The following is a 27,352-nucleotide window of genomic DNA, read 5'->3' as shown; positions in this document are numbered from 1 at the left end:
AGAAGTCATTGTGAGGTACACCCATTTTACTGGCTAGACTGCCAATAGTGTAGGGGCTTTATTATTTTATTATAATTAAATTAAATTAGCATTTACTTCTAAAATATGCAAAAAAAGTAATTCAATCCAATTTTTAACAATAGTCATTAGAAACAATTTATTTAATTTAATTTAATTTTTTAGATTTAACTCAATTTACATTAAAATACGTGTACTGTTGCGCTAAAACGAATAAGTTCTTACTAAAATGTGTTCGTTTAAGGGGACCGTCTAGTTTAGCACTTTCAAAAAATCAATCTTTTTTTTACATTTTTCGAAAGTATTATATATGTATGTAGAAATATTGTTGTAAGGTGTTCCCTACGGTGCAGGCATTGCTGATTGAGTCGAGGTAAGATTTTTTTTCAATTTTATATTAAAAAAAACTTTAAACGCGTTTTTCTCAAAACAATGTTTTAAAAACGGTACCAAGTAGTTTGCAAAAACTGTTAGACCGATTCTTTTGAAATTTAAACCAAATAATCTACACATACTAAACGAGGTAGTCCACCTATAAAATATTAAAATTTTGCATTGTTACTAATTGTTTATTTAAAAAAACAGCAAAAAAAAGTGCATTTTTTTCAATTTTCGTCCGCCATTTTGATATTTTTCGATAAATATTGATTTTTATAGGTGGATTAACTAGTATTTGTTATACTGAATCTAACCCATTTTGATTGTTTGTTTCAGACTAGCCGTTCCCGAGATCTGCTTGGTACCGTTTTGCACTTCGATTTTAAGGCGTTTACGCGCGGCCACCATTTTGTACATTAAATTGTACAAATTTTTTTTTAACACAATCTAAGACTTTACTTATTATATCTAACAATATCTACATCTGTATCTTTCATTACATACTCAAAAATAATTCCCAAAAATAGCTTTTTTTTAGCGCATGATCTGGACGGTCCCCTTAAGTTCGAATATATAATTTTAACATCGTTTTAATAAACTAATTTGGTTTTACTTGCGTTAAATGTTGTACGGGTTAAATAGACGTAATAATTAAATATATTTAAATAATTTCAGATACTCCTGAAGCTGAAATACGTCTCGGGACATCTCTAAATCAAAATACCATTAAGGAAGGCGCAGACGTTTACTTTGACTGCGTGGTAAAAGCGCATCCCCCAGCTTACCGCGTGGATTGGCGTCATAACGTATGCATAAACTTCAAATAAATTTTACATACAATTGCTAACACTTAAATACAAATACAAATACCACATATGTAGATATAGACCAAATTGCATAAGTTCTGGTTTCACTTTGTTCGAAATGCGAATGAGACGGGCGTATTCCGCAATGAACGCAGTAATACTCGTAGCGAACGTGTTGAGAAGAAAACCGATAAATTCATAATATAAACCTAATTTCATTAAATAATAACTATGACTAATAAACAAAAAAAATTAACAAATGTTGAATAATAGCAAAAGTGTTAAATTTAATAACGGAAGCAAAAAAAGATATTGTAAAAAATATGTCGAGAAGGTTGCTGAACACCTCAAGAATTGTAGAGGCAATTTGGTATTCTTTCGTGCTCTTCACCCCTTTCAAATTACATACTTTGCCATAGGAAAAAGAGGGTAAAGTACCTCAATTTCAAGTAATTAAGGGGTTACATACGTCCATCAGCGCCAAAAATGCGTTAAAAGAAAAACCGTTTTTAGAGGGGATAGCAATAGAAATAAATATAAAAAAATGTTATACATGTTTATTAGTACTTAAACTTCATAAAAAAATTAGTATATGACCCAAAGAACAATGAAACAAAAATTTCCCCACGGTCTGCATCATTTCTCCTTGAAATGTTGATGGCCCTGTAAAAAAAAATTCTTGTAGAATAAACTTGTAGTTAAAGTCTGTCGAGCCGCATTTTTGAATTTCGAAAATTTTTGGAATTTATTTATTTAAAGTATACGTTTTACGTCATAAATCTCACTCGTTAATTATGTTTATACAATTTTTTAATACAAACAAAAAAACACTTTCGAATATTCAACCGCATCAAAAAATATTAAAAACTGTATGAGTTATCATGCAGACCGTGCCGGAAAAAGTAGGTTCGAGAAAAACGAGTTTAAACTTTCAAGTGCATTTCGCTCGACGTCGCGCGCATTTAAAGCAAGAACTTAAAATGAATTTTTTAATTTATTTTGTTAACTTACGTGTCTAATCTACGATTTCAGCTGCATATTGTATGCCTTCCTGATCAGTAAGCAATTGTTGTTGTTTATTTTTTTTCCAGTCGGCGAGATATTCTGGACTCTTCTGTTGCTTTCATAGCCTTGATTCGTGCGCGTTTTAGCAGTCGGGCAGTTACATTTTCTATCATAACTTTGTATCTATGGGGAATTTTTACAATCGACATCCACAGAAATACGCCCAAAACTATAAAGAATAATAATCTGTAAAAATAATATTTTTTTTTTTAATTCTGCACGTTTGGATCCTCTTAAATCTCAGTTACTTTGTGAGTTACGAGCCTGCAACTATTGAAACAACGGCATTTTCTTAGTAGTGTGAAGTGATCATTAACCTCTGCAAGTTGCTTGAGTACAAAAGGTGATAAACCCCAAGGCAACCCCATGGTTTTCGTGCATGAGTAAAGTGCTGCTGAAGCTTTCCTCTCTTTAAATCCCAACTTAGCTTTATCAGTTTTACTAGCTTTTACGCCTAGTCCACATGACGTCGGGAATTTTCCTGTCACAGCTAAAGCAACATCCCGCATAAGCAACAACGCATGTTCTTATCTCTTCAAAGTTCTTCGGTCATTTATTTATTATCAGCCTGCAAAATTAAGCGTTTAGACTTAGTTCAACTGAAAAGCTGGCACATAGTGAAGCTTGACACACAGCGAGCAAAACCGAACATTTTTTTAACGTTTGGATTTGTTAGATATCGAAAGTGAAATGCTCAAATTGATAGAATCGAGGCTAGCAGAAAATGAAAGTAGCAATTTTGACAGTGCTAAACTCTTACTGAAGTACTCAGTGACTAAACATAGAAAAATAATTTTTTTTTTAAACTGCAGCAGACAGGACATTTTGCACGCTCAGTCAACATGCTATCCGCTGCGCTACACGCTCCGCTTCTGTAACGATAGCAGAAATGATTTCGTAGGCGTGCTCCTGCAACTTCTTGTACAAATACAAAAACAAAAAAAAATACCAGTCTAACAGTTAGACGCGATAGAAGTGAAACCTTCCGTAAAACAAACTGAGAGAGAATGAGACGAAAGCAGCATTAGGAGCGGGATAATTATAGGTTCATTATAATATTGCTATAAAGTTCATATTTTATTTTCTTCATTTTATTATTATTCATCCTCAATGTTTTCAATTTCAACAAATGATACGAGTGGCATATGATAGCTAAAATATGATACAAATGCTTTGGTTTCGATGTTGTCAACATACCTTTGAAATACCGCGTCAATTTTTGTTTTTGATCGTGTTGTCGATTCAGTGCGATTGTTACACATTTTTAAATTGAATGTTGTATTGAGAAAGTCAATTAAAGGAACCGCTGTATCCAATGCAAAATTTACGTTAAAATCGCCACTTAAAATCATTGGAACTTTATCGTAATCTTTTCTAAGATCCGCGATACTTCTGGTGTATACTTTATTAAATTTTCGTGAATGAATTCCGTGATGCTATTTATTGATTGATTCGGTGAAATATAAATTGCCACAATTAAAACTGTTTTTCCATTGCTCAATCTGGTTTCGCATGCACATATATCTCCCACTTTAGAGAGCTGATCAGACAGTGATTCAGTTGCTGTGCATTCAGATCTATCTGTGGAGTTACAATACGAGCACCGTCATTTTGATTGTGGTATATTGCAACACCGCCTGCAATTGCGGTAAATATTTAAAAATTAAAATATTTACGAATATAAAAATACGGACGCAATACAGCACACGCGGTTGCTATTATGAGCGTCGTAACGCGTATATTACACAGACGTACTAACATACACACAAACATTCGTAGGACGCTTGGTCTAAGCAAGTATTAGGTAGTGTAGTATAGGTATACATAATGCCTTCTCGCTCACCGTGGCTCCGTAATACGCAGGCGCGCACACATACGTACTAGCATACATACAAACATGCATACGTATGACGCTTGAACTAAACGCCAAAGCAAGTAATAGGCAGTGTAGTATACATACTACAATTCTCACTATACTAGCGTGGCTCAGCAGTACGCAGCCACACACATATACGTATATCAACATATAACGCTTCGTAGTGTCGCTTTTTCGTTTCATCGAGTCTCAAATCACTCCCAACGATTCTAAAGAAGTTTTCACTTCAAAAGTCTGAAAAATCAGCAAAATTAAAGCAAACGAGCTAAACAGTGAGGTGCAGTGGTAAATTGAGTGAAACGCGGTTCGAACACTTGTCCCAATTCCATAGAAATACTCGAAGACAGCTCATATCAAAGAAAATATACAGTTAAAAGTGACTTCTAGTTAATTTTATATTATTTAAAAAAAAAATTTAGATTAGAGCACAGTTCTTAAATTTTTGTTTGCAATATTGGTTGGCGATCTAACCTACCCGAAAGCCTGGTATTTAATCATGATAAAGGGAACAGATATTTTATAAGAGGAGAGCAGATATTTTTGAAAGACATACATATATGTACCTACGTACATACATACATATATTTGTGCCATATTTTAACCAAAAGATAGTAATTCAAATTTTTTCACAGGGTCATCATTTACCAACTAATATATCCCAAGGTGTCATTATTAGCAACCATTCGTTAGCTTTGCAAGGCGTGAATAAAGCAAGTGGCGGTAATTTCTCCTGCATCGGATATAATACCGAAGGAGAAGGTCAAAGTCCCCCATTTACATTGGATATCCTATGTAAGTAGTACTGAAATGGCAAAAAAGAAAAGTCAATAAAAATAAATAAATTTGATAAATATATAAAAAATAAAGTAAAAACACTTAAAAGTTAAAAATATGGTTAAACACAATAAATAGCTAGTAAGGAAGCGTACAAGTTCGGTCCATACCGAACTTCACTGTTAATTTTTGGAATCAAGCAAACTCATAGGCAATAGCTGCTTTCGACTCACCAGCCACCTAGCGAGTGACATATGATTTGACAGCATTGCATTATTTTTGTTTTGACAAACTTTTATTTAATGTTAATGCTTTCCGAAGCAATACAAAGTGGTTTGATCCTGTCGAGGGCTATTAAAAGATAAGCATCCTATTCCTCACCACATTTCGCTCAAACTGTTATGCATTTCCAGTGCCTTTCATACTACCTATGGTATGTAAAAGATAATAAAAATAATATCTCTACTTATACTTGGAAGCACTGGGCTAAGCATGTCGCGTGTGAGCTAAGCAATTATAAGCAAAGCCGCTTATTCATCGCTAAACTGTTGTTGCTTCAAATAAAAAAATTTCTCTGCTGAATAGCAAAATTCTCTAGTGGCCAGAGAAGTGGTGAGCCGAAAACGGCTAGTGAGAGTTGTAGCAGAGAAGGTCTTAAGTAAGGAACATCCAATTACGAGTATGAGAGCGAACTGTTTAAGAATACCTTGTTCCGGCTATAGAATTCGGCCATCAGCTTAACAGTGAAGAAGCTTAACAGAGTCAATTTAACAGAGCTGAGTGTAGGAAGGAAAAATAACAGTAACTCTTGTTCTCATAAATGTTAACTTTCTAGCCCAAATGTTCGCTTTTAGAGACAATAGATTTTCAATTATTTATAATACGCAAGTAATCAACAAATTTGCTATTTATTTCGATTTATGAAATTTTCTTTTACTATTCGTATTTCACCTGTCGATTGGAATTGAAGTATGTTCTGGCTAATCCATATGAAGGGTGTCAGGGATCAGTCTTCTAAATATTGCATAAAATTCCAATCGACGGTATTATGCGGACCTTATCAGGTAGATTTATACCTAAAGAAACACCAACTGATCAGATAATCACAATATATCAAGTCTTGAAAACCACCATTGAAAGGAGAATCGACCCACACCGTCTTTTCGTTGATTTTAAAGCTGCATTTGGTAGCACGAAAATAAGTTGACAGCGTTGTCTGAATTTGGGACCTCCGCTAAACAAATACGGCAGTACATGACATTGAGCAATACCAGAATTGAGAGGAACCTGCCTGAGCAATTTGATTCTCTATCGTGTAAATTTTTCAACCTGATGCTGGAAAGGATTGTGCGAGCCGCAGGTTTTAAGCGCCCAGGCACCATTTGTTATAAGAGCGTACAATTACTGGAGTATGCCGATCATATTGACATCACCGTACATAACAGCGGCGTCTTAGTTCTGTTTTTTCTAATTTGGATAAAGAAGTAACACGAATGTGTCTGGTGGTTAACAAGGTACCTCCTCTCATCAAACAAATGCCGGCGCACTCGCGTATCGGCACCTACATTATTCTTCAAAGTTGTGAATTTAAAGTAGTAAGAGACTTCGTTTATTTAGGAACCATCATTAGCACGTAGATAATGCATGTCGAACTTGCCTCAGTGCTGCCCTGAATTTCGTTTTGCACTTACGTCCTATCGACTTTTACGTTATTTCCATCCCTGCTCAAAGTGCAATCAATTTAAATGAGGGTGGCCTCTGAAGACAAGGTAACATTTTTAGGCAGTTAACATCGAATTTTTTAAAACTTCGTACAGATCTTTCTGGGACAATCTTTCTAGGTAGGCAGGATTGGAATGAGGGGAAAATCTGCACCGAAACTGGTACCTCACCATTCACGGACGGCTCCAAGTCGGAGCAAGGGTTTTCCCTAAATCAGACACTTTATCCACTGCCTTAAGATTGCCAAATACTGCTAGTATTTTTCAGGCAGAAGTCTTTGCGTTTCTTCAGACATGCAAAATGTTTAAGGAACATGGGAGCGAGGGAGATATTAATATCTCTTGGGTATGCAGGTATAATAACATTTCTCTCATGGGACAAAAGAATATGGAGGGAAATTAAATTGCTGATGAGCTTGGAAAGGAAGGGGTCGACTGAATTGTCTCAGAGACCTGCTACCCAGCCATCGGCATCCCCCAAACTGTTGTTAAAATGGACTGGAATTGCACAGCTTATTTTTCAGGAAAACGCAGACAGAAAATATGGAGCTGCGTTTCTTCATGTTTCTTCATATTTCGAAAATTGTTTGGCCAGTATAATAGACGTAGGGTGTAGATAGTTCTGGGGACTCCGCGCTATTCAATTTCCATACTTGTAGCTGTGTTTACCGGTCCTTTTAGAGAAGGAGACTGTAAAACAATTTCTCTGTAAATGCCTAGGTTTGACAGCCAAACGATGAAGGTTCTTCGACAGCCTGGGGCATCAACCTTCCTCATTACATCAACAGCTCTGGCTGCCTGTTGAGATCTCAAAATGGTATCAAAACGGCGCTTTAATGCTAATTGCGGGGTGCCAGAATCGTATATCAACCATTTCACCTACCTACCTACTATGGTTATAGCTATATTACAGTTAGGTAGTTAAGCCAATATATATTTACATATATATAATTGGCGCGTACACGCTTTTTGGGTGTTTGGCCGAGCTCCTACTTCTATTTGTGGCGTGCGTCTTGATGTTGTTCCACAAATGGAGGGACCTACAGTTTTAAGCCGACTCCGAATGGCAGATATTTTTTATGAGGAGCTTTTTCATGGCAAAAATACACTCGGAGGTTTTCCATTGCCTGCCTGAGGGCAACCGCTATTAGAAAAAACTTTTTCTTCATTTTGGTCTTTCACCGAGATACGAACCCACGTTCTCACTGATTTCCCAACGGTTGTCACGCACCAACCCATCCGGCTACAGCGGCCACCTATTGCCTGAGCCAATAGTGTAACGATATTTACTGGATAAAATTCGTAATCGTTTTTTTTTTAAAGATCGTTGATCTGGACCTTGAACCATTCCGAACCCAACAGAGCGCTAAGGTAAAACTTTCCTATATCACTATTTCTTCTCTTACTTCTTTCTGCTGGATAAATTACATTGTGAGATTATACATTTTTTGAGCTTGCCATCTAGAACACCCAAATGAATTTATTCCTTGGCGACTTCGGAAAATAAAGTTTGTGTTCGGCAAAACAAAGTACTTCTTTGGGTTCTTGTACACCATCTCATTCGACCTATTGCTCACCTTGCCCACCTGTGACTCTTCATTCTGCGGTCTCTGAATTGAGAATAGACACGCCCTCAGCATATATGTCTTATAAGACGATCTGCATCACATGGATTCTATGGCATGACAAATCCCTCTTGAACCTTTAATTTTTTTACTATTATATTTTAAATGTATTTTTGGTAACTTAAATTCAGAAATATTTCGGAATATGGTTGCCATTTAATTTAAGTATTTAAAAACTAAAAAATAATTAGAAAAATAAGACATCAAAAAGCTACCAATTATTTTGCATTATTTAAAAAAGAAATAAGTTTTAATGCAGAAATATCAGATGGAATTATTACCTAATTTTAAATATAAAATATTTATATATAAATGACGGTAAAAGGTCGATGACGGAGGTACTTAAGATTCAATAAATATTGTAATAAGTTTTTATTTTTCAAAATTTTCAGATGCGCCAATATGTGTGTCCAATCAAACGAAAATATATGGAGTTGCAAAACATGAAAATGTGAATATAAAATGTACCGTAGATGCGAATCCTCCTACGGTGAACTTTAATTGGGCTTTCAACAACTCTGTTGAAAGTATAGACGTTGCAGCCAATCACATTTTAAAAGCAGGTTTGTATTGGAACAATTAACATTTAAAGTAAAATGTTTGGTTTAATCGATTTGCAAATCTTGCAAAATATCTCAAGAAAAACGTGCTTTTTATAAATTCTTTAATGTGGTGAAGACAATTCGAGCTGTAGAAGTAGTCGACCAGGTACTATCTTTTAAAAGAGTCTACTATTGCTAGTGTGGGATGAATGTTACCCAACATTGTCGAAGAAACAGTTGGGTGAAATGGAAAATGGAAAGTCGTAAGAAAATAATGTTGTGAATTTAAAAGCTCCTACAGGGTGGGCCATGTAAAATTTGCTTCATCTAATCAAACTAATCAATATTTTTTTAAACTTTTTTTTTATTTTGAAAATTGAACATTCTCATTTATGAATGAAAAATAATATTGTTCAAATAACTGCCACGACTGGCTTTACAGTAGGCCATTCGATCAACGCAATTTTTAAGCACATTTGCGATTGTTTGGGTTCCAATTTCATGAATGGCAACTTCGATTTCGTGTTTTAAAATATCAATCGTCTCTGAATGGTTCGCATAGCATTTGTCCTTAACGGCTCCTCACAAAAAATAGTCCACCGGTCTTAAATCACAGCTCCGAGGCGGCCAATTGATATCGGAATTTCGGCTGATTATTCGGTTTTCCAAAACGGTAGCCAAAAATTCGAGTGTAACTTTGGCAGTGTGACATGTTGCACCGTCCTGTTGAAACCAAATGTCGTCCATGTCATCCTCTTCAATTTTTGGAAACAACAACGTTGAGCATGTCACGGTAACGCTCGCCATGTACTGTAACCGCGGCTCCTCGCTCATTTTCGAAAAAAAAATGGCCCGATGATGCCGCTAGACCAAAAACCGCACCAAACAGTGATTCTTTCTGGATGCATTTGTTCTCTACAGTAACGTGTGGATTTTCTGAGCCCCAAATCCGACAATTTTGCTTATTGACGTAGCCACCGATGTGAAAATCAGGAAAAAAGAAGAAGACTCACCACTTTGGAAATAGGTTTTAAATATTTCCCAATTTTGTTCAACTCAACAGAAGCATTTGTTATTAAGCTAATATGCATTTGAAGATCGTCTGCAATACAAGGAACAAATAAAAATTTTTGGAAATAAGAAGTTTTATTCTCATCAGGTCGTGTTTTTTTAAACAATAATTACTTGTCTGAAAATGGTTCTCCTCTCTTTTGTATTTTAGTTTTACACATTTCCACACACATTTTCGTTATTTATACGCGCTAAAAATGCAAAAGAAATTAGTATTATTATTACATAGATATGATTGAGATTAGCAAGGCAGAAGCGCTAGCGCTCACAAAATAAGGTGCAATCCAAAGACTTGCCAGCCTTGAAGTTTTTAGGTTAGGTTAGGTTAGCCTGGTTGGCGATAAGCCGCGCATAGACCTTTTGGTCCCTAGCGATACCAGATGGAGACCGACCTCTATGAATACCTGAAGTAGACATCATGTAGGATGTCAGCGCTTTTAGCGAATCTAAGTAGGGCTGGGAGCTCCGCTTTAGAGACGTCTTCCAGACCCTCAAACAGTGGGGCTCCCAGGCATTTTAGTCGCGTTTTTAGTAATGCCGGACAAGCGCACAGAAGGTGTTCTAGAGTCTCCTCAACATCCGCTCTGCATTTCCTGCATTTGTCCGTGTTAGCAATCCCTATCTTGTACGCATATGCAGCCAGTAGATTGTGGCCTGTTAGCATACCTATGATAGTTCTGCATTCCTTTCGCGAGAGCGTAAGTACGAATGGAGTCAGTTTTTTGTCGTTAGTTCTACACATGACTTTTGCTGTTTTGCATGTGGTCAAGTTAGTCCACCTAGCTTCCACTTGCCTTTTCATGTGGTCGTCCATTTCGTTGTACATTGTGTTTAGCGGTTTTGGTATGTCGTTCTCTTGTTCAAATGGTAGCCTCACAGCACTTTTTGCAATCTCATCTACTATTTCGTTCCCCATAATGCCTTTGTGACCAGGTATCCAGTAGATATGCAGCCTATTGTTTCCGGCTAGCCTTTCTATGGCCTCCCTGCTCCGTCGAACATTTTTGGACTTAATACAATATGAGCTTATTGCTCTTATTGCTGCTTGACTATCCACGTATATATTAATTGTTGTGTTCTTTCTTGTTCTAGAGTAGGCTAGCTCCGCGGCCTTCCCAACAGCAAAAACTTCCGCTTGGAAAATACTGCTGTGGTCTGGCAGCTTGATAGGCTGCCTTATTCCTAGTTTTGAGCAGTAAATACCCGCTCCCACTCCGTCTGGAGTTTTCGAGCCGTCTGTATAGATGTGAAAAGTTCTATGGCCAGGCTTCATGCCTTTGTGCCATCCCTCCTCTTCAATTGTAGTGCGAAACCTTCTCTCCCAATTAAAGTACGGAGTCATGTAGTCCGTGCCACCTGAGCTCCACTTTCCTATTGAGCTGTGACCGAAGGTTCTGTAGGTGAATACCCCCACAGCCATTAGCCTCCTCGCGGATTTCGCTGCCAGGTTTTCCGCCATGAAGTTTTTAAGTCCCGAGTAAAATTCACTGGAGGTGAGAAGTAGCCTCAACTTCTTTTTAAAACAAGTATTTTATTTATTACAAAATATATAATAATTTATAAGTTTCAAAATTTGTAAAAAATTATTATGGACAGTGATTTTCAAATTAACGAATATGTTTTAGGATTAACCTCATCTGTGGAATACACACCAATTACAGAACTAGATTATGGAACTCTGCTTTGCTCAGCCACTAACAGTATCGGCATTCAAAGAACGCCTTGTATGTTCCACATTATTGCAGCGGGTAAGTAAATACTAAGTTCACTTATACTTTTGCTTACTTTTACTCTTTCCTCTTTTAAGCATTTAATATATGTATGAGTACATATAAAGGGCTTTTCAACAAGAACTTTGTTGCTTTAGGGTTAGATTCGTTTATTCGCAATCTAAAAGTTTGATTTTCAACCCATATATTAGATATACTAATTGTCTTTCAAACATTTTTTCTCGATAATACTGTACCGATATTCCTGTACTAAATTAAAAAAATCCAACGGAGAATCTATCTTGTCAACCAGTATTCTTCTTTGTCTTCGTGATTGGCGCGATAACCGCTTAAGGGAATTGTGCCGAGTTTAACAAAGCGCGCCAGTCGTTTCTTCCTCATGCTAACCGGTGTCAGTTGGACACACCAAGTGCAGCTAAGTCCTTCTCCTCCTGATCTTTCCAACGCAGAAGAAGCCTTCCTCGTCCACTGCTACCACCAGCTGGTACCGCATCGAACACTTTGAGAGCCGGAGTGTTTGGACGACATGAAGCCGCTGCATCTTTATTCCCTGCACTATGTCTTTGTCCTCGTATAGCTCATGGTTCCGCCGCTTGCGATACGTGCAAAGGTCCAAAAGGCTCCAAGGGGCACCTTATGGGATATTGTCATCGCCCAAGCTTCTGCGCCACACGTTAGGACGGGCACGATGAGACTCTTATAGAGTATCAGTTTTGTTCGTCGAGAAATGACTTTACTACTCAATTGCCTACTTAGTCCAAGAGAGAGGCCTACTTGTTGGCAAGAGAGAGGTCATATTAGTGTTTCCAAAATTTGAGGATGAAAGTATATCTCAACTATGAGGGAATCAGATGGCAACTAATTTTTGTCTTTGGCTTTGAATGTGAGTCGGAAAGTTAAGAGATTGGTATCAAATTCTCTTAAATTGGAGTTTTTGTTATTTAGGCAAGCCTTTTATTTTTGTCGAAAAATATAGGAGTTGAATTTTAACTTGACTGAAAAAATAAAACTTTATATTGAAATTTTTCTAAAAAGTTAGAAAAATAAAAAGCATGCCAGATTCTTATAGAGACTCTAGGGCATCGAAATTTTTGTCTGCAACATTATTATTTTGTCCTCCACTTTTTTATTAAAAAAAAATGTTTATTTTAAGATCCCTGGTTTTTCGATCGATTTGTATCGCTTCAAATTAGAAAAACGAGTAAAAAAGTACCTTTCTTTGATTCAAGTCTATAAATTTGAATCTCAAGTATCTCGAAAATGAGAGCTAATCTAAATAAACGGATAAAACTATTGTATTCACCGTAATCGAATTGAGTTTTTCTGCTGAGTGCCCTTTTCTACGGAAAAAATTCTCTGATTCGAGCGTAGTTTTTCACTATCGGAAATCCGTTAGTTGCTCAACGCGTAGTCGCGTTTCTCCATATAGCAGGGAAGTAGGCAAACAGTAATTTATAAACTTCATCTTATATTATTTTCGATAAATAATTAAAAAATTAATCCAATGTTTTCCCGTTGAGATCCAGTTGTAATAGCAAATATTTAAAGTAGAAAAGGTGGCAGATACAAAGAAGATATTATAATATTTATATTCCACATCATTGCGAAAATTTCTGTAACAATTTTGTCGGAGTTCCATCACACAATGATTTCTCTAAACTTTTCTTTATGTAATAACCAAAATCTAATTTTTTAGGAATTTTGCTATAATGAAATAATTTCTTGTATTATTCAATTTATTGAATAAATATTCCTAACTCAACAATTCTACTTATTTATTTCTTAAAAAGGTCGCCCGGATCAAGTTCATAACTGCAGCTTTATAAACATGTCTGTGTCATCGCTGACCATAGCATGTACTGAAGGATTTAATGGAGGATTGCCCCAACTCTTCATTCTGGAAGTTATGAATATGCATACGAAGGTAAGCATGATTGCCTAATTGTTCAAATCCAATGCTTCACTTTAAAATGTTAAAAATTTAACCGGAAATTTTCAAGAATTAACGCGTTTATGGTTCACGATCAGAAATTGCTGTACTTAACTCGGGTGAGATAACACTGAGTTAAAAAAAAAAAAAATTTATTCAATTTTTCTTATTTTATCTTATCGAATCCATGGGGTTCCATTCTCATATGGGAAATACTAAGTTTATTATTATTACTAGAGAGTCAATGAATAAAAATACCACTCTCAGGTATAAAAGCTGAGGTTTCGAGCTTACAACATGAGAGTTGCTAAAATGGAACAGACGCACCGCAAAACTAGGACCGCGATATGTGACTACCGAGTGAACTTTGATTTTGTCAAGCTCTTATGCGTGCCCAAACTCTTGTCCCAACTACTGCAACGCACTTATGCCAGTATTTGATCCAGGTCCTGAAACATATCTAGAACTATACTTAGAACACTTTCCCCGAAGTGGTTTTTTGACTCGATCAAACAAAAAAAAGGCGCAGGGAGCCATAGCAGATGAATTCGGTGACTGTTGAGTGGTAATCGTTTCGTTCTTAGTCAAATATTCACGAGTTGTTTTCCCACAAATCCACTTTTTTTTTGACAAATTACTTCACGTAAACGTCTTATAACGCCCAAATAATAGTCCTTATCAGACATTCTGGAAAAAATTCGTGGTGTGCAATACCGTTGTAAACTTTAAAAACCGTAAGCATCGCTTTCTTTTTTTGGTCTGGGTTCATTCGGAGCTCCTCACTCACTCGACTTATGTCTAGACTTATGTCACGTCTCGTCTCCAGAAATGAGGCGTTTGATGAATGTTGAGCTGTGTTCAGCTCTGCATGAAATTTAGGTCCTTCTTTCACTTTATTAATGTTTTTATCAGTTTTAGATGTCGACGACCTAGCACTACGTTCGTCATCCACGATGAGCTTACGATCTCTTGTAAAGCGTGGACTATTTCAATGTAGTCCGGTCCACAATCACCCAAGAAAACCGCGCTTACTATCATATTTAAGGCTTACATTGAAGAAACAGTACATCAAAAATCCAACCCAAAAATGTAACCTATAAAAACCGAGAAAATCGTTGGCATACCATTACGTGCGTTGACGATGCAATCAACTCTCTAGAGCAGCAATAGCCTTGGAGCTGACACGAACTGTTTGTACTTACGAGATAGCTTAGCTCTTTTGAGTGCTTGATGAAGAATGCAACCAAGAATCAGTATGAAGGGACGAAGAGTTTGGCTTTACTAATACATAACCAAAAGAGAATGAGGATATGTGCATGTGTGACTGAACAGTGGTTTTACACCTTATTTACACACAATAATAAATACATATAAATATACACAAATACAAATTACCTTAATTTAAAAATAAGCACGTTTTTGTTGTTAGCACATTTTCGTTATTTTTTTGTATTTGTGACTTGATTTTTAAGTAATTAAATTAAACGACTTTTTTTCTAAATCTTTTAATTCACTTTTATTCAAACTTTTTGTTCACCACTTACATTTTTTCTGAATTTATTTGCAAACTGTTACAGCTTAAGTACTTTTTCCCAACCAGTGTCACTATCAAAGCCTACTTTTTTCCGACCAGTTTTTCGGGTTGTGTAGTAGCTTTCCCGTAAGGAAAATAGTTTGTGGATGTGTGCGCATGTTTTTGGTAGTTTATTGAAGGTGTCAACTAATAGATCACACAAACAGCACATGAATAAATTGCACAAGAGCTACATCACATACAACAATTCTGTCAAATTCACTGAGAACTGTATAGCGGTACGAGTTGAGCGCCACCTCTGTGTTCTGTTCATCGTGAGCTTTCGATGAACACCACGAGAGTGAAACTAAACGATGTTTGGAATGTAGTTTTCACGTTTTTTCAGTCCCTTGTCTTCTGAGAACAGCTCTACTCGTTTCATAGCACTCATTGGCACTTTGGCAGCTTTGCAAGCCGAAAATGTGCCCAACTTTGATTACATAAAGTATTTCGTACGCGCCTTTCGATGTGCTGAAAAATTAATTTTCCAGTGCTACATGGGGCATAACTCCAGAAAGGCAATCATTCCGACATACTGACGATACTGGATCCTTTCGTGAATCGAAGTGAATTAAATGATCCTAACAGAGTAGGAAGAATTAAAATAACTAGATTAGCATCTCAAAATAATAAATTTTTAATAGCGTAGCAACTTCCTTTCGTTCAGAGCTAAGAAGAGGTGTTCCGCCAAAATCTAATCTTAGATCTAACTATAGAGCGGTGAATAGTGATTTACTCTCTAAAAGAGCATTTTCCTTATTTTCGCATTTAATTTACAGCGTAATTCCCTAGAATAGCCAATAAACACCTCTCAAACAACATCCTTAATCGCGAATGTTTGCTTTTACTTGTGTTCTGTTGAAGGATAAGGAATAATTGTGAAATATACTCGATTAAGCTCTTTATTTAGAAACTAAAATGTAATTGAATTTGATGGAATTGTTTAAATATATGTAATATTGTTTTTTCATTTCCAGGAGCTGTATCTGAATATAACATCAACATATCCCAGATTCACTATCTCTGCTTTAATTCCCACACATCCATACGTCTTAGCGGTGTACGCTTTTAATTCAAAGGGGCGGTCAGAAGCCACCATCTTAAAAAGTGACGTATTAAAAATTACAGAGAAGCGATTAAATGCGTGGAAAGGTAATCTTTAAATATACGTAAAAATAAAAAAAAAGTGTAACACATTACACTGTGCGACAGTGAAATTATACTTTTATAGAGACCTAGTACAACTTGTAGGTATAGTAAAACTAAGAAACATGGTATAGGAGAAATTTCCAATACACCCCCAAAATCTCATTTTATGGCCATAAAACCGTTTTTCAGTAGGTTGATGTGAACAATCCCTCCTAACTTCGCCAATTTCCATCCGATTTCGAATTTGTTTTTTTAGTTCGAAAGAACAAAAACAAGCCTTTTCGACAGAGTGTTGACAATTTTTCTGAAATGACAACTGAAGAGACTGTAGACGGAAGTATTCGGAATTTTTTTATTTTTTCTTTATTTTTTCAACTTTGACATCATTTTTGCGATATTATCCGATATTGAGGATGTTTTTTAGTAGACTACTGTTATAGTGAATTTAATTCTGCGTCGAATGAGGTATATTTGACTGTAATTGAATTAAAATTCATAGAGTTGTGCGAGTTGTGCGAGTTTTAAGATTTTATTTTTTTTACTAATTTTATAGCAAGTGTCAGTATAAACACATCATCAGTATGAAACAGTACAGGCTTAAAATTTTAAAAGATGTCGGGAAAAACTAATCTTCATTTCAAAAATGTTTGCTAGACCTGCTCCGTTTATAAGAGTCATCACAATTTTAGGGATCCTTGTCGGGCCTCAGATTCGAAAACTCATGCGAGATGAGAAATTTACGAGTAAGCTCAGTGCAGTGGAAAGACGGGCATGGGAAAGTTTTAAATCATTGTGTGAGAAGTTCCTTGGAAATAAAAAGAGCTCTGATTATGTTGAAGTCGTCAAAGAGTTTTTGAGTGCGTACGAAAAAATGGAATGCAATATGTCCATCAAGATACACTTTCTGCACTCACATTTGAATTTTTTCCCGGAAAACCTGGGCCAGATGAGCGATGAACAGGGTGAAAGATTTCACCAGGAGATGGGAGTCATCGAAAAACGTTTTCAAGGGAAGAACTCCATCAACATGCTTGCTGATTACTGCTGATCCTTGAAACGTAAAACAAGTGATGACTCTTATAAACGGAGCAGGTCTAGCAAACATTTTTGAAATGAAGATTAGTTTTTCCCGACATCTTTTAAAATTTTAAGCCTGTACTGTTTCATACTGATGATGTGTTTATACTGACACTTGCTATAAAATTAGTAAAAAAAATAAAATCTTAAAACTCGCACAACTCGCACAACTCTATGAATTTTAATTCAATTACAGTCAAATATAGCTCATTCGACGCAGAATTAAATTCACTATAACAGTAGTCTACTAAAAAACATCCTCAATATCGGATAATATCGCAAAAATGATGTCAAAGTTGAAAAAATAGAGAAAAAATAAAAAAATTCCGAATACTTCCGTCTACAGTCTCGTCAGTTGTTATTTCAGAAAAAATGTCAACACTCTGTCAAAAAGGCTTGTTTTTGTTCTTTCGAACTAAAAAAACAAATTCGAAATCGGATGGAAATTGGCGAAGTTAGGAGGGATTGTTCACATCAACCTACTGAAAAACGGTTTTATGGCCATAAAATGAGATTTTGGGGGTGTATTGGAAATTTCGCCTATACCATTTTTTTTAGTTTTTCTATAGCCACAAATCGTGCTAGGTCTCCATAAAAGTATATTTAATTTTTTTTTTTTGTCACACCGTGTTATTGGTGTAATTAATTCCTTGGGAAATTTTTTATAAAAGTGAAAAAAGGCCAAAGAGGTTTTTGTAATTTCATAACTTATATAAAAAAATATTCAGCATAGCAAGTGATCTTTGAAATTGTTTTCGTTTCAGTTTTAAAATTTATTTATTTTTTTCAGTTTTTTGCATTTGGAAATTATATCCGTAATAGTTTGCTTATGTTCTAAGCTTATTTTTTGCTACACCTTTAGCAATATTAAAAAATATTTTCGTATTAGGTGTCCTTATACTCTGGAGGACCTCGAGTTCAGATGCACAGATTCCCCAATTAAGTGGATCCTTTCCTTAGGCTAAGTTAATTTAGCCAGGTTGCTTGCCCAAGACAAGGCACCCAATGGCCCTAAAGCCCATTATGATATCTGTGTATGATTTCCATTCTCTAACTAATTTGCTTAAACCATTTGGATCTTTTTAATAAGGTAACTAGTCCCTCTAATGAGACATATTGCAAATTTCCCAGGTCTTCAAAGAAATAACATAATCGCCATAATATTTGGCATTGCTTTTTTGAAGTGCAGGACATTCACAGAGAAGATGTTGTACCGACTCAATTTCTTCTTCATCTCCACCGCTCTTGCAGAAGTCATTGTGAGGTACACCCATTCTACTGGCTAGGTTGGCAGTACCGCAGTGACCCGTTATAACAGCTGTGAGGCACTGGTAGTTGATCTGTGGAATCCAAGCAGACATTTTGTCCTTTTAAGAATCAATTTTCCTTTTTGCTTTCCTTAAGTAGCCCTACATTTAAGGCGGTTGTTTTGAAGAACCCACAGTTTGAAGTGAGTATTTTTAAGTGGGTATTTGAAACAATGAAAGTTGGAAGCCGCTCTCGGCTCGACTGATTTTGGGTATAAATTGCTGATGCTATGCTTTCAACGAATTGTTTGTTGAACTTCCACAGCTTGCAGTACCGGTAGCGTTATACGGGTAGTGGCATGTCAGCATATTCATATTGACCGATATATTGACTCTCGTGTTAACTTCTACATTTTATATCCATATTTAATATACATGCAATTATTTAATGAATGACTCTGTTTCTTAAAATTATTAATTAGTTATTAATTTAACCTACTGTTTTTCAGTTCAAAACCATCAAACTGAATTCGTTTTCCCCCCTTTGATGTCTTTAACTGTGGGATTAACTATAACAATGTGTATAGCGGTCTTAGCCGTGATTCTCTCTCTGCGTACAACATGTAGAAACTCAAGACATATGATAAAAGAGTGTTCACATGAACACAACCGATGGGATGCAACGAGTCGGAGCTCTGGTATTAAAGACATGGACACGAATGAAAGTGATGAGAGAAACCCAGATGTTATACCTGAGCTGATAGCTTCTAGAAAACAGGTAATGTATTAATTCCTTGAAATCCGTATGAAGATAAAATATATTCAATTTAGTAAATTTTTATCAAGTTTATGATATACAGACTCGAATACATATTTAAATATAAAACTAACCGGTACTATAATTAAAAAATTCTATATTAATCCACCTCGAAATCTGATGTAAGTGCCTTGGAAGTGCTAATGAAAAATAAGCAAGCTATGGGGAATATTTTCAAAATAATCTTATATTTTCTTTGAGTCTGGCTTTTTTTTTTGTCGGGACAACTAGCAAATGCAGCACTCAGACACCATTAAGTCCATTGTACTACACTCGGATTCCCTTTTAATTTTCTTTAAATCCACCCGATCTCCGAAGAAATCTGATTAGATCTTGTGCCAAGGAGCCAAGAAGGTCGCTTCTTAACACATCAGTGCCAAAGACCTCAAACCTGATTCGAGCGAAGACGGGGCAGACACAAAGGAAGTGGTCCACCGTCTCATCCTCCTCTTCACAAGCTGGGCAGAGTACTGTCTGAGATGCCTACCTTTTCCATGCGCTTCGCCTACAGAAAGTGGCCGTCATCAGTCCAACCAGCTGTCTTCAGTCCCTTCTGCTTAATGACACGAGGATTTGCGACAGTCGATCGGACATGACAGGTAATATCAGTTTAGTCCATCTGCAGCCTCTTTCAGCCTGCCCAGCTCGCTTATGCGTTGTAGTAACCCATTTTCTAATTGTGGCTTTGATGGCTGCAGAAGAGAGTGGCCGAACGGGCTCCGCGCCAAAAAAGTTGGTCTCAGATCTATTATATCTATATATATCTGGATATACAGGACTCGACTACCCCTGATGTGGTTGGGGGGCTGTCTAAGGTCATGAGCGCAGCTTGGCTGTCGCTGCAGACACATATAGATCTGCCTCTCCATCTGTTTTCCACAACAAAGTTCATCGCTTCTTGAACAGCATACACCTTCGCTTGAACTCACATTCCAAGAGCAAAGTGCAGTTTTGTCCCGCTGGATTCCACGGATGGCTCCAGGACCGAGCACGGCTCCGGCTCTGCGAAAACAGTGGTTGCCGGTCACATTTTCAGAGTTTGACCACAACTGAGCCTCTGGCAACACCGCACTGTATCTCTTTTCAAGTACGACTCTTGATAGCATGGAGTCAAGGGGCAAGGAGAGGGTCGTTGGATCGAAGTCCATGCCTTCATTGTTTTCCAATGCCGGATGGGGGCCGTACCAGTTCCCATTGTGTTTCAGCCTGCAGATGGCCTTCAAGGCCTCTCCTTAGACGAAGGCAGCAAGTGGGGGTAGACCAATCAGAGCATCTTATGCCGGGCCTGAAGTAGAAAATATGGCTTAGAAGTATCTATCAATACTTGGTGTACCCGCTTTATGAGTTAGACAACAATCCAAAAATTTTAAGATAGGCACACACCTTTCAAGATTGTCATATTTTCTTGCCATAAATTCTGTTACAAATTATATAATGCATACAAATTGGCAGAAAAAAGTTCCGTAATTTTTGCTTTTTTCGTATGCATTGTCTACTCATTAATTATACTCATTAATTATACTTCGTGGCAAATTTCTCTTGTTAACAATGGGGTATGGAGCTAAGTAAAATTGCATTGCAGTGATTATATTATATATAATATATATACATATATAATTGGCGCGTACACCCTTTTTGGGTGTTTGGCCGAGCTCCTCCTCCTATTTGTGGTTTGCGTTTTGGTGTTGTTCCACAAATGGAGGGACCTACAGTTTTAAGCCGACTCCGAACGGCAGACATTTTTATGAGGAGCTTTTTTCATGGCAGAAATACACTCGGAGGTTGCCCATTGCCTGCCGAGGGGTGACCGCTATTAGAAAAATGTTTTTCCTAATTTTGGCGTTTCACCGAGATTCGAACCGACGTTCTCTCTGTGAATTGCGAATGGTAGTCACGCACCAACCCATTCGGCTACGGCGGCCGCAGTGATTGCATTACATAAATATGGTAAAAGTGCAACAGCTGAAAAAACTTAGTGTTTCGAGAATGTTTGCTTACCGCACGATCAATTCTTTTTCCCAAACATCGGAAGTGACATACAGAAAAAGAAGTGGTCTTCCTCGCGGGGTTCGAAGCAGTGCAGCCATAAATGCCGTTCGAGAAAGAATTCGCAGAATTACCCTTAGAAAGCAGAAAATCATGCCCAGGGAAATGAATGTACCGAGCAGATCCATATAAAAACTAATTAGAGATGATCTCCACATGAAAGCCTTCCGTCGCTCAACTGGTCATCATTTAACAATGCGCTTGAAGAAAATTAGATTCGACAGATGCAAGCAGCTACTTCTGTGGCACGAGTTCAACGACCATGAAAATATTCTTGTCACTGATGAAAAAATGTTCACTGTTGAAGAAGTTTTTTATAAACAAAATGATAATGGTTTCTTGTGGAGTGTCTTGCAAAGGCGTTGCATTTCTTCATTTCTGCGGAAAAGGGATTAAGACCGGGGTAAAAGTGTGCCAGGAGGATGTCTTAGAAAACGTGGAGAAGCAATTGAGCAGTACTCTCTTCAATGGAGAGCGTTGGATCTTCCAGCAAGATTCCACTCCAGCGCATAAAGCAAAAACCAGGAAATGGTGGCTAAAAAACAATATTCTTGGGTTCATAGGCGATTCAAGGTGTGGAAATCCAGATCTGAATCCATTGAACTACAGTTTGCGGTCAGAACTGAAAAACATGGTCCGTCGAAGTCCTCACAGAAATTTGGAAAGTCTCAAACAATATTTGGTTCGAGCAGCGACCATGATCCATGGAAACAGTGCGTACTGCAATAGCCGAATGGCCTAATCGTTTGAAGGCGTGTGTAAAAGCAAATGGTGACCATTTCGAATGAAAATTTAAACTTTTTTTTTAGTTTTTATTTGCGTGATTAAATAGAACCTACATGATTAAAAAAAGTATTATAATTTCGTATCTATAACGGACTAAGTATGCAACAGAACTTATGGCAAGACTAAATATATTTCTTTTGTGTTGACAGAGTGAGCAATAGGAATAGTAAATATGTATCATAAACGAATTATAAGAAATAACGGCACTTTGGCAATCGCCATTGGCACCCAAAAAAAGCTGACGGATGTTACGTAATTCGTCCAAAAACTTTTGCTTTAAAAAAAAATACTCATTACATATGTAAGTGCTTTAAATTAATAAAATATGTTCAATACATATAATTCAGTGTTCTATAATTCATTTAAATAATGTAAAATAATTTCCGGATAAAAATTAAGTTAGTGCAGCCTGAGTGAAAGTTACTATACAAACAAGGCAATTTTATTAGTTTATGAGTTTTATTTAGTAATCCAGTAATCGAACTCAGAGAAATTATAGAGAGACGTTTTTACAAGGTGAATCTAATATATTAAAGGTGGTGCTCGTAAATCAGCTGATTTGTTATTTTCTTTCGCTGTGTGAAGTGGCTGTCAGCACGGAATAAAACAAGACGAATTATTTTTTTGTTTTCTACTTCTTTCCGTGACAATCAAACGTACAAAACATTTTCGCTGGTCTAGTGCTACCACCTTTAATAAATGCGCCTTGCGTTTTTATTAAGAAAAACGTCACAATATATTATAATTTATTTGATGGCAAAAGCCAAGTTTACTGGAATCGCCATTCATGCCAAGTAGTGGGGAATCTAAAATCTCTGTGTTTCTAATACCTATGATAATATGTAAGCAATTTTCATAAGCACCTTTTTCATATCCTTCATATATATCATATCTACATATACTTGTATATCCTCCATACTCGTACTCTTTATAAAAAGAAAAATATTCTTAGTTTCAGAATTGGAATTTGTATGCATTTTCATAATACATTTTAAGCTGTCGTTTAGCAATAATTAGTTAATTTTTGTAAAAAACAAAAATTTTATTTTTTATATTTTACAGGAGTCATCAGAAAATATGTATTTTAACAGTATTAACCAAACTAGTTTGCCGTGGCATTTAAAAAATCAAGTGTGGTCTGGATATAATTCATTAGCAATTGGCATGAATCATAAGCAATGTTCGGTATCCATGCAACAATTTTTGAACGGAACGCCGCAATCAATACCTGTGTCACCGCAATCGAGTTCCAAAACATTTTCTATCATAAATTCAAGTTCTATAGTACCAGAAATGCCTGCTTTCGGGAAACAATATGAATTTCAGACCCGGGGTCAAGCAAGTCGAAGATATAAAAACAATTACTTACGGAGGGGGGAGCAAATTTGCACGCCATGTGATGAAATTTCAGCTCAAACTCCGCTAATGTTAAAACGTGGGAGCACGATATGACTATAGGACACATGCAGGGCGTTTAGCATGATCCTGCAAGTAACCGAATGATTTCCATACGAAATATTATCTCCCAAAGGTCTCACATTTTTTGTAATTGATGTAAATTTTATAAATATAAGAATAAAATAAACTGGTGTAAATAAGAATTCATATTGATTATATCTTTATTTATTTTATACACTACTTCATGTTGCTTATCATCTATGTGACTTCAGATGTATTAATCACCCGCAATAAATGCAATGTCCAAGATGGGTCAAAATGTGTTACCCGATGTTCTTTGGCTATAATTTGTTAATACCTGAAAATTACATGGATTATTTTTATGTATGACCTAATTTTGTTTCGATTAAGAAAAGAAAATGGAATCGCTCAAGCGACTGTTGCCGGAAATGATGATCATACGGGCCCAATTTATGGCATTTCCCAAAACTCTTACTCACCAAAGATCCTGGCATTCTTGACGGATATTCTCCTTGAAGGCTTGAAGAGTCTGAGGCTTCTTGATATAGACTCGCGACTTAAAAAACCGCACAAAAAGACAGACTTGGTGACCCCAAAATTCAGGATGGTTTGAGCGTAGGTTTCAAGCGTTTGGCGGTCAACAGCCAAGTGCTTATGCACTGTCTGTACTTTATAAGGGAAGATATTTAAGTATTTTACCAAAACTCTCTGTAAAGACCGCCGATCAACCATAATCCAAAATACTCTTAGAGGAAATCTTTAGCTACAGCTACGATAAGAAGGTTGCTTTTTATATTTTGCGCCCAATAATGAACACACTCAAAACGGCCGCCATAGGCCAATGGTTTGGCGCGTGATTACTGTTAGGAAGTACGTATATAAAAAGCTTCTCATAAAAAATATCTGCCGGTCGGCTTGAAACTGTAGGTCCTTCCATTTGTGGAACAACATCAAGACGCACGCCACAAAAAGGAGGAGGAAACAAACACCCAATAAACGGTGTAAGCACGAATTATACTTATTTCTATATATTTGAAAACACAGTAAAATAATAATGAAAATTGTTTTGTTACTTTTCAAAATATTCTCCTTCAAAGTCAATACACTTCTACATTCAATTAAACCAATCAAAGCACATTTGCCACTCAGATGTGGATACCTCCAAAACGAGCTGTTCAAGCCTTTAACAGTTTCTTCAGGCGTTGATCACGCATTTTATTTTTTATATTCGGGAACAAAAACAATCATTAGATGCCAAATGAGGGCTATATGGCTGATGACCCATTAATTCGATCTTTTGAGTGCTCAAAAACTCGTGTGCGAGCCGATACATAAGAGTTAGCATTGTTTTGGTGACAGATGATTCGTCATGAGCGGTTGGTTTTCCTTAATTCTCCGAAAACTTCTGGCAAGCAAATGTACCTTCTGAGAATGTGTTACATTTAGAACTGACTGTTTCTCCGAAAAAACAATCCACTATTATCTTTCGCTATCAACTTTTGTTCGATAAAGCTCTTCTTGGAACACCCAATCTACCCATTACTGATTTTTTTCTGACTCATATGCATAGATACAAGATTCGTCACCTATTGACATGCCATAGACGTGCTTTGTACTATCGCAGCTGATGAAGTTGATCAAAGCACTCCTGTCACGATAATCCATTTCGAAAATCGTAATAAATCATCGCACGAAAATTTTCAGGAGTTTCATATTTTCATATTATTTGGGCGAGATGAATTTTTCAACTAACTGAAAAAAAAACAAATAAAACACGTAAGTGAGAAGTTATATATAAGTTTGTACTAAAAGTACCAATCTTTTCGATGAAAATATCGAGTTACAGCTCATCACACGTAGTGTAACAAAGGCGAAAAATATATAAAGGCGACCCTCGTATTGCCAGCAAGCTAAGCTCCTTTTTCATCTCCTGTATGGAGCGGTAACGATAGTAATACGTATCACTATGCTATGGGGGAAAGGGCAACTATTTTTCAAACGGAAATTTTTGCCATCCTGAAAGTAGCCGAATGGATAATCGAGAGGAGATGGAGCGTGAAACAGATTGGAGTTTTCAGTGGCAGTCAGGCTGCACTGAAGGCCCTTCAAAGATTGTTCAAGAATGTAAGATGAAGCTTAATTCTGTCGCAAGACAGAAGCGACTTGTACTTATATGGGTTCCAGGACACTCCGGTGTTCAAGGAAACGAAATTGCCGATGAAATGGCCAGCCGTGGATCAGCGGTTCCCCCACAAGGGCCAGCGCCAACAATCGGAATCAGTTCCGCAGGAATCATGAAAATTGGATCAGCGATTATGTATGCAACTTACATAAAGAGCGATGGTCTGTTCTAGAACGGTGCAGAACTGCAAAGTGTTTTGTGACAAGTCAACATAATTTGGAAGGAAATATGTTCAGTTGATAGTTGGTATTATTACACGACACAACCCATAGGGTCAGCATATGGCCGCCATTGGAATCATTGAGGACCCGATGTGCCTGTCTTGCTTGGAGGAAACGGATAGCACTGAGCACTTTCTCTGTGCGTGTCCTGCCTTTACTAGAGCAAGGATGAGAGTTTTAGGTTCCGATGTCGTGAGAATAAGTAATATCCGTTCTCTAAATCTGGAGGATATTTACAAATTTGCCAAAGAATCTGGAAAGTTCTCACATGACTAACTAACTATCTTTGTCTCTGTCTCTATTATTTCCTATCTCTTTCTCTGATACTTTTCTCCTTTCCTCCTTGGCTATCTACCCTCTTTCCAGAGCACTAAATACAATGTGCTTCTTAGCCTGAGTGTTTTAGGAGCCACCAAACCTCTTTGTGCTCCTTGGCTCGACCTATTCAAATGTCAATTTTCAATTTCACCCCCTTCTGTACAAAAACAGCTTCTGTATCTCGGAACTAATTTTTGCCACTTTAAATCTGGGGGTGGGTATATACAATGTATGCATATGCAAATGTCTAATGAATTGTGTACGTTGTTTCCTAGCCAACCAAGAATAATTTAACGAATGAGCAACATGAAGAAGTTAATTGCTTGAAATAAAAAAAATTTAATGAGCAACCCCCGAAGTATACAACAGCCGAAAATGAAATTGCATACAAATCCGTGAACTCCTCCGCAATTGTTTTTGCGAGAAGTAATTTTTACAACATGCATACCTTTAGGTGCAGAAAGTAGCATACGCTACAAAATACCACTTGTAAAACTTGCCTTCCTGGATTTTGAGGCATGAAAGGAAATTAAGCTCACTGGGAGGATCCTTCATGGGTAGAGTCACTTGCTAGAATGTATGCTGTAAGCACCATTATAGCCTAGACAGACGGCGGTGTTAATCGGGTTGCCGGCGCAGTTAATATTGACTAAAATTGTAGTGTAACAGACGGTTGTTACGCGGATTAATGAACAGCTGATTTGCTTAATGGATAGTTTTGTCAGTAAAATATGGATTGCAGGCAACAAGTTCTGGTATTAGTTGCCCTGATAATAAGAAACAAATAAATACTTATTTAAAAAAAGCTTAAATTGCAATTTCTCCAACTGCTCCGAAATATCAAAACTATTCATGTAATTTCGAACGTGTTAGTGCAAACTAGCATTGCATCCAGTCTTGCTTGTTCTTTTTTTTTAATTTTCATTATTTTTCATTCACAGTAGATCTTAACTGTCATTTTTCGGCAATGTTGCCATCGGA

General features: G+C 36.8%; 1 protein-coding gene across 2 annotated transcripts in view; it reads left to right on the top strand.

The window, feature by feature from the left end:
• The window catches only part of LOC129235702 (nephrin), an 81,887-nt gene that overhangs the window by 46,406 nt on the left and 8,129 nt on the right, over window positions 1-27,352 (top strand). Inside the window, exons 8-15 of one of the 2 annotated variants that reach the window (XM_054869693.1) lie at window positions 1,072-1,202; window positions 4,776-4,935; window positions 8,656-8,826; window positions 11,502-11,624; window positions 13,397-13,530; window positions 16,087-16,261; window positions 19,092-19,360; window positions 23,294-23,816. In XM_054869693.1, coding sequence (XP_054725668.1) covers window positions 1,072-1,202; window positions 4,776-4,935; window positions 8,656-8,826; window positions 11,502-11,624; window positions 13,397-13,530; window positions 16,087-16,261; window positions 19,092-19,360; window positions 23,294-23,683 — 1,553 coding nt within the window. In that variant the 3' untranslated portion in view covers window positions 23,684-23,816. Of the gene's footprint in view, window positions 1-1,071; window positions 1,203-4,775; window positions 4,936-8,655; window positions 8,827-11,501; window positions 11,625-13,396; window positions 13,531-16,086; window positions 16,262-19,091; window positions 19,361-23,293; window positions 23,817-27,352 lie in introns of those variants that run through there. The other variant, XM_054869694.1, reaches the window with a different exon arrangement.

This window comes from Anastrepha obliqua, chromosome 1, assembly GCF_027943255.1.
Source record: "Anastrepha obliqua isolate idAnaObli1 chromosome 1, idAnaObli1_1.0, whole genome shotgun sequence".
Taxonomy (NCBI): Eukaryota; Metazoa; Arthropoda; class Insecta; order Diptera; family Tephritidae; genus Anastrepha; species Anastrepha obliqua.
The sequence above is the reverse complement of the archived record's forward strand: the minus strand, read 5'-3'. Positions and strand labels throughout refer to the sequence as shown.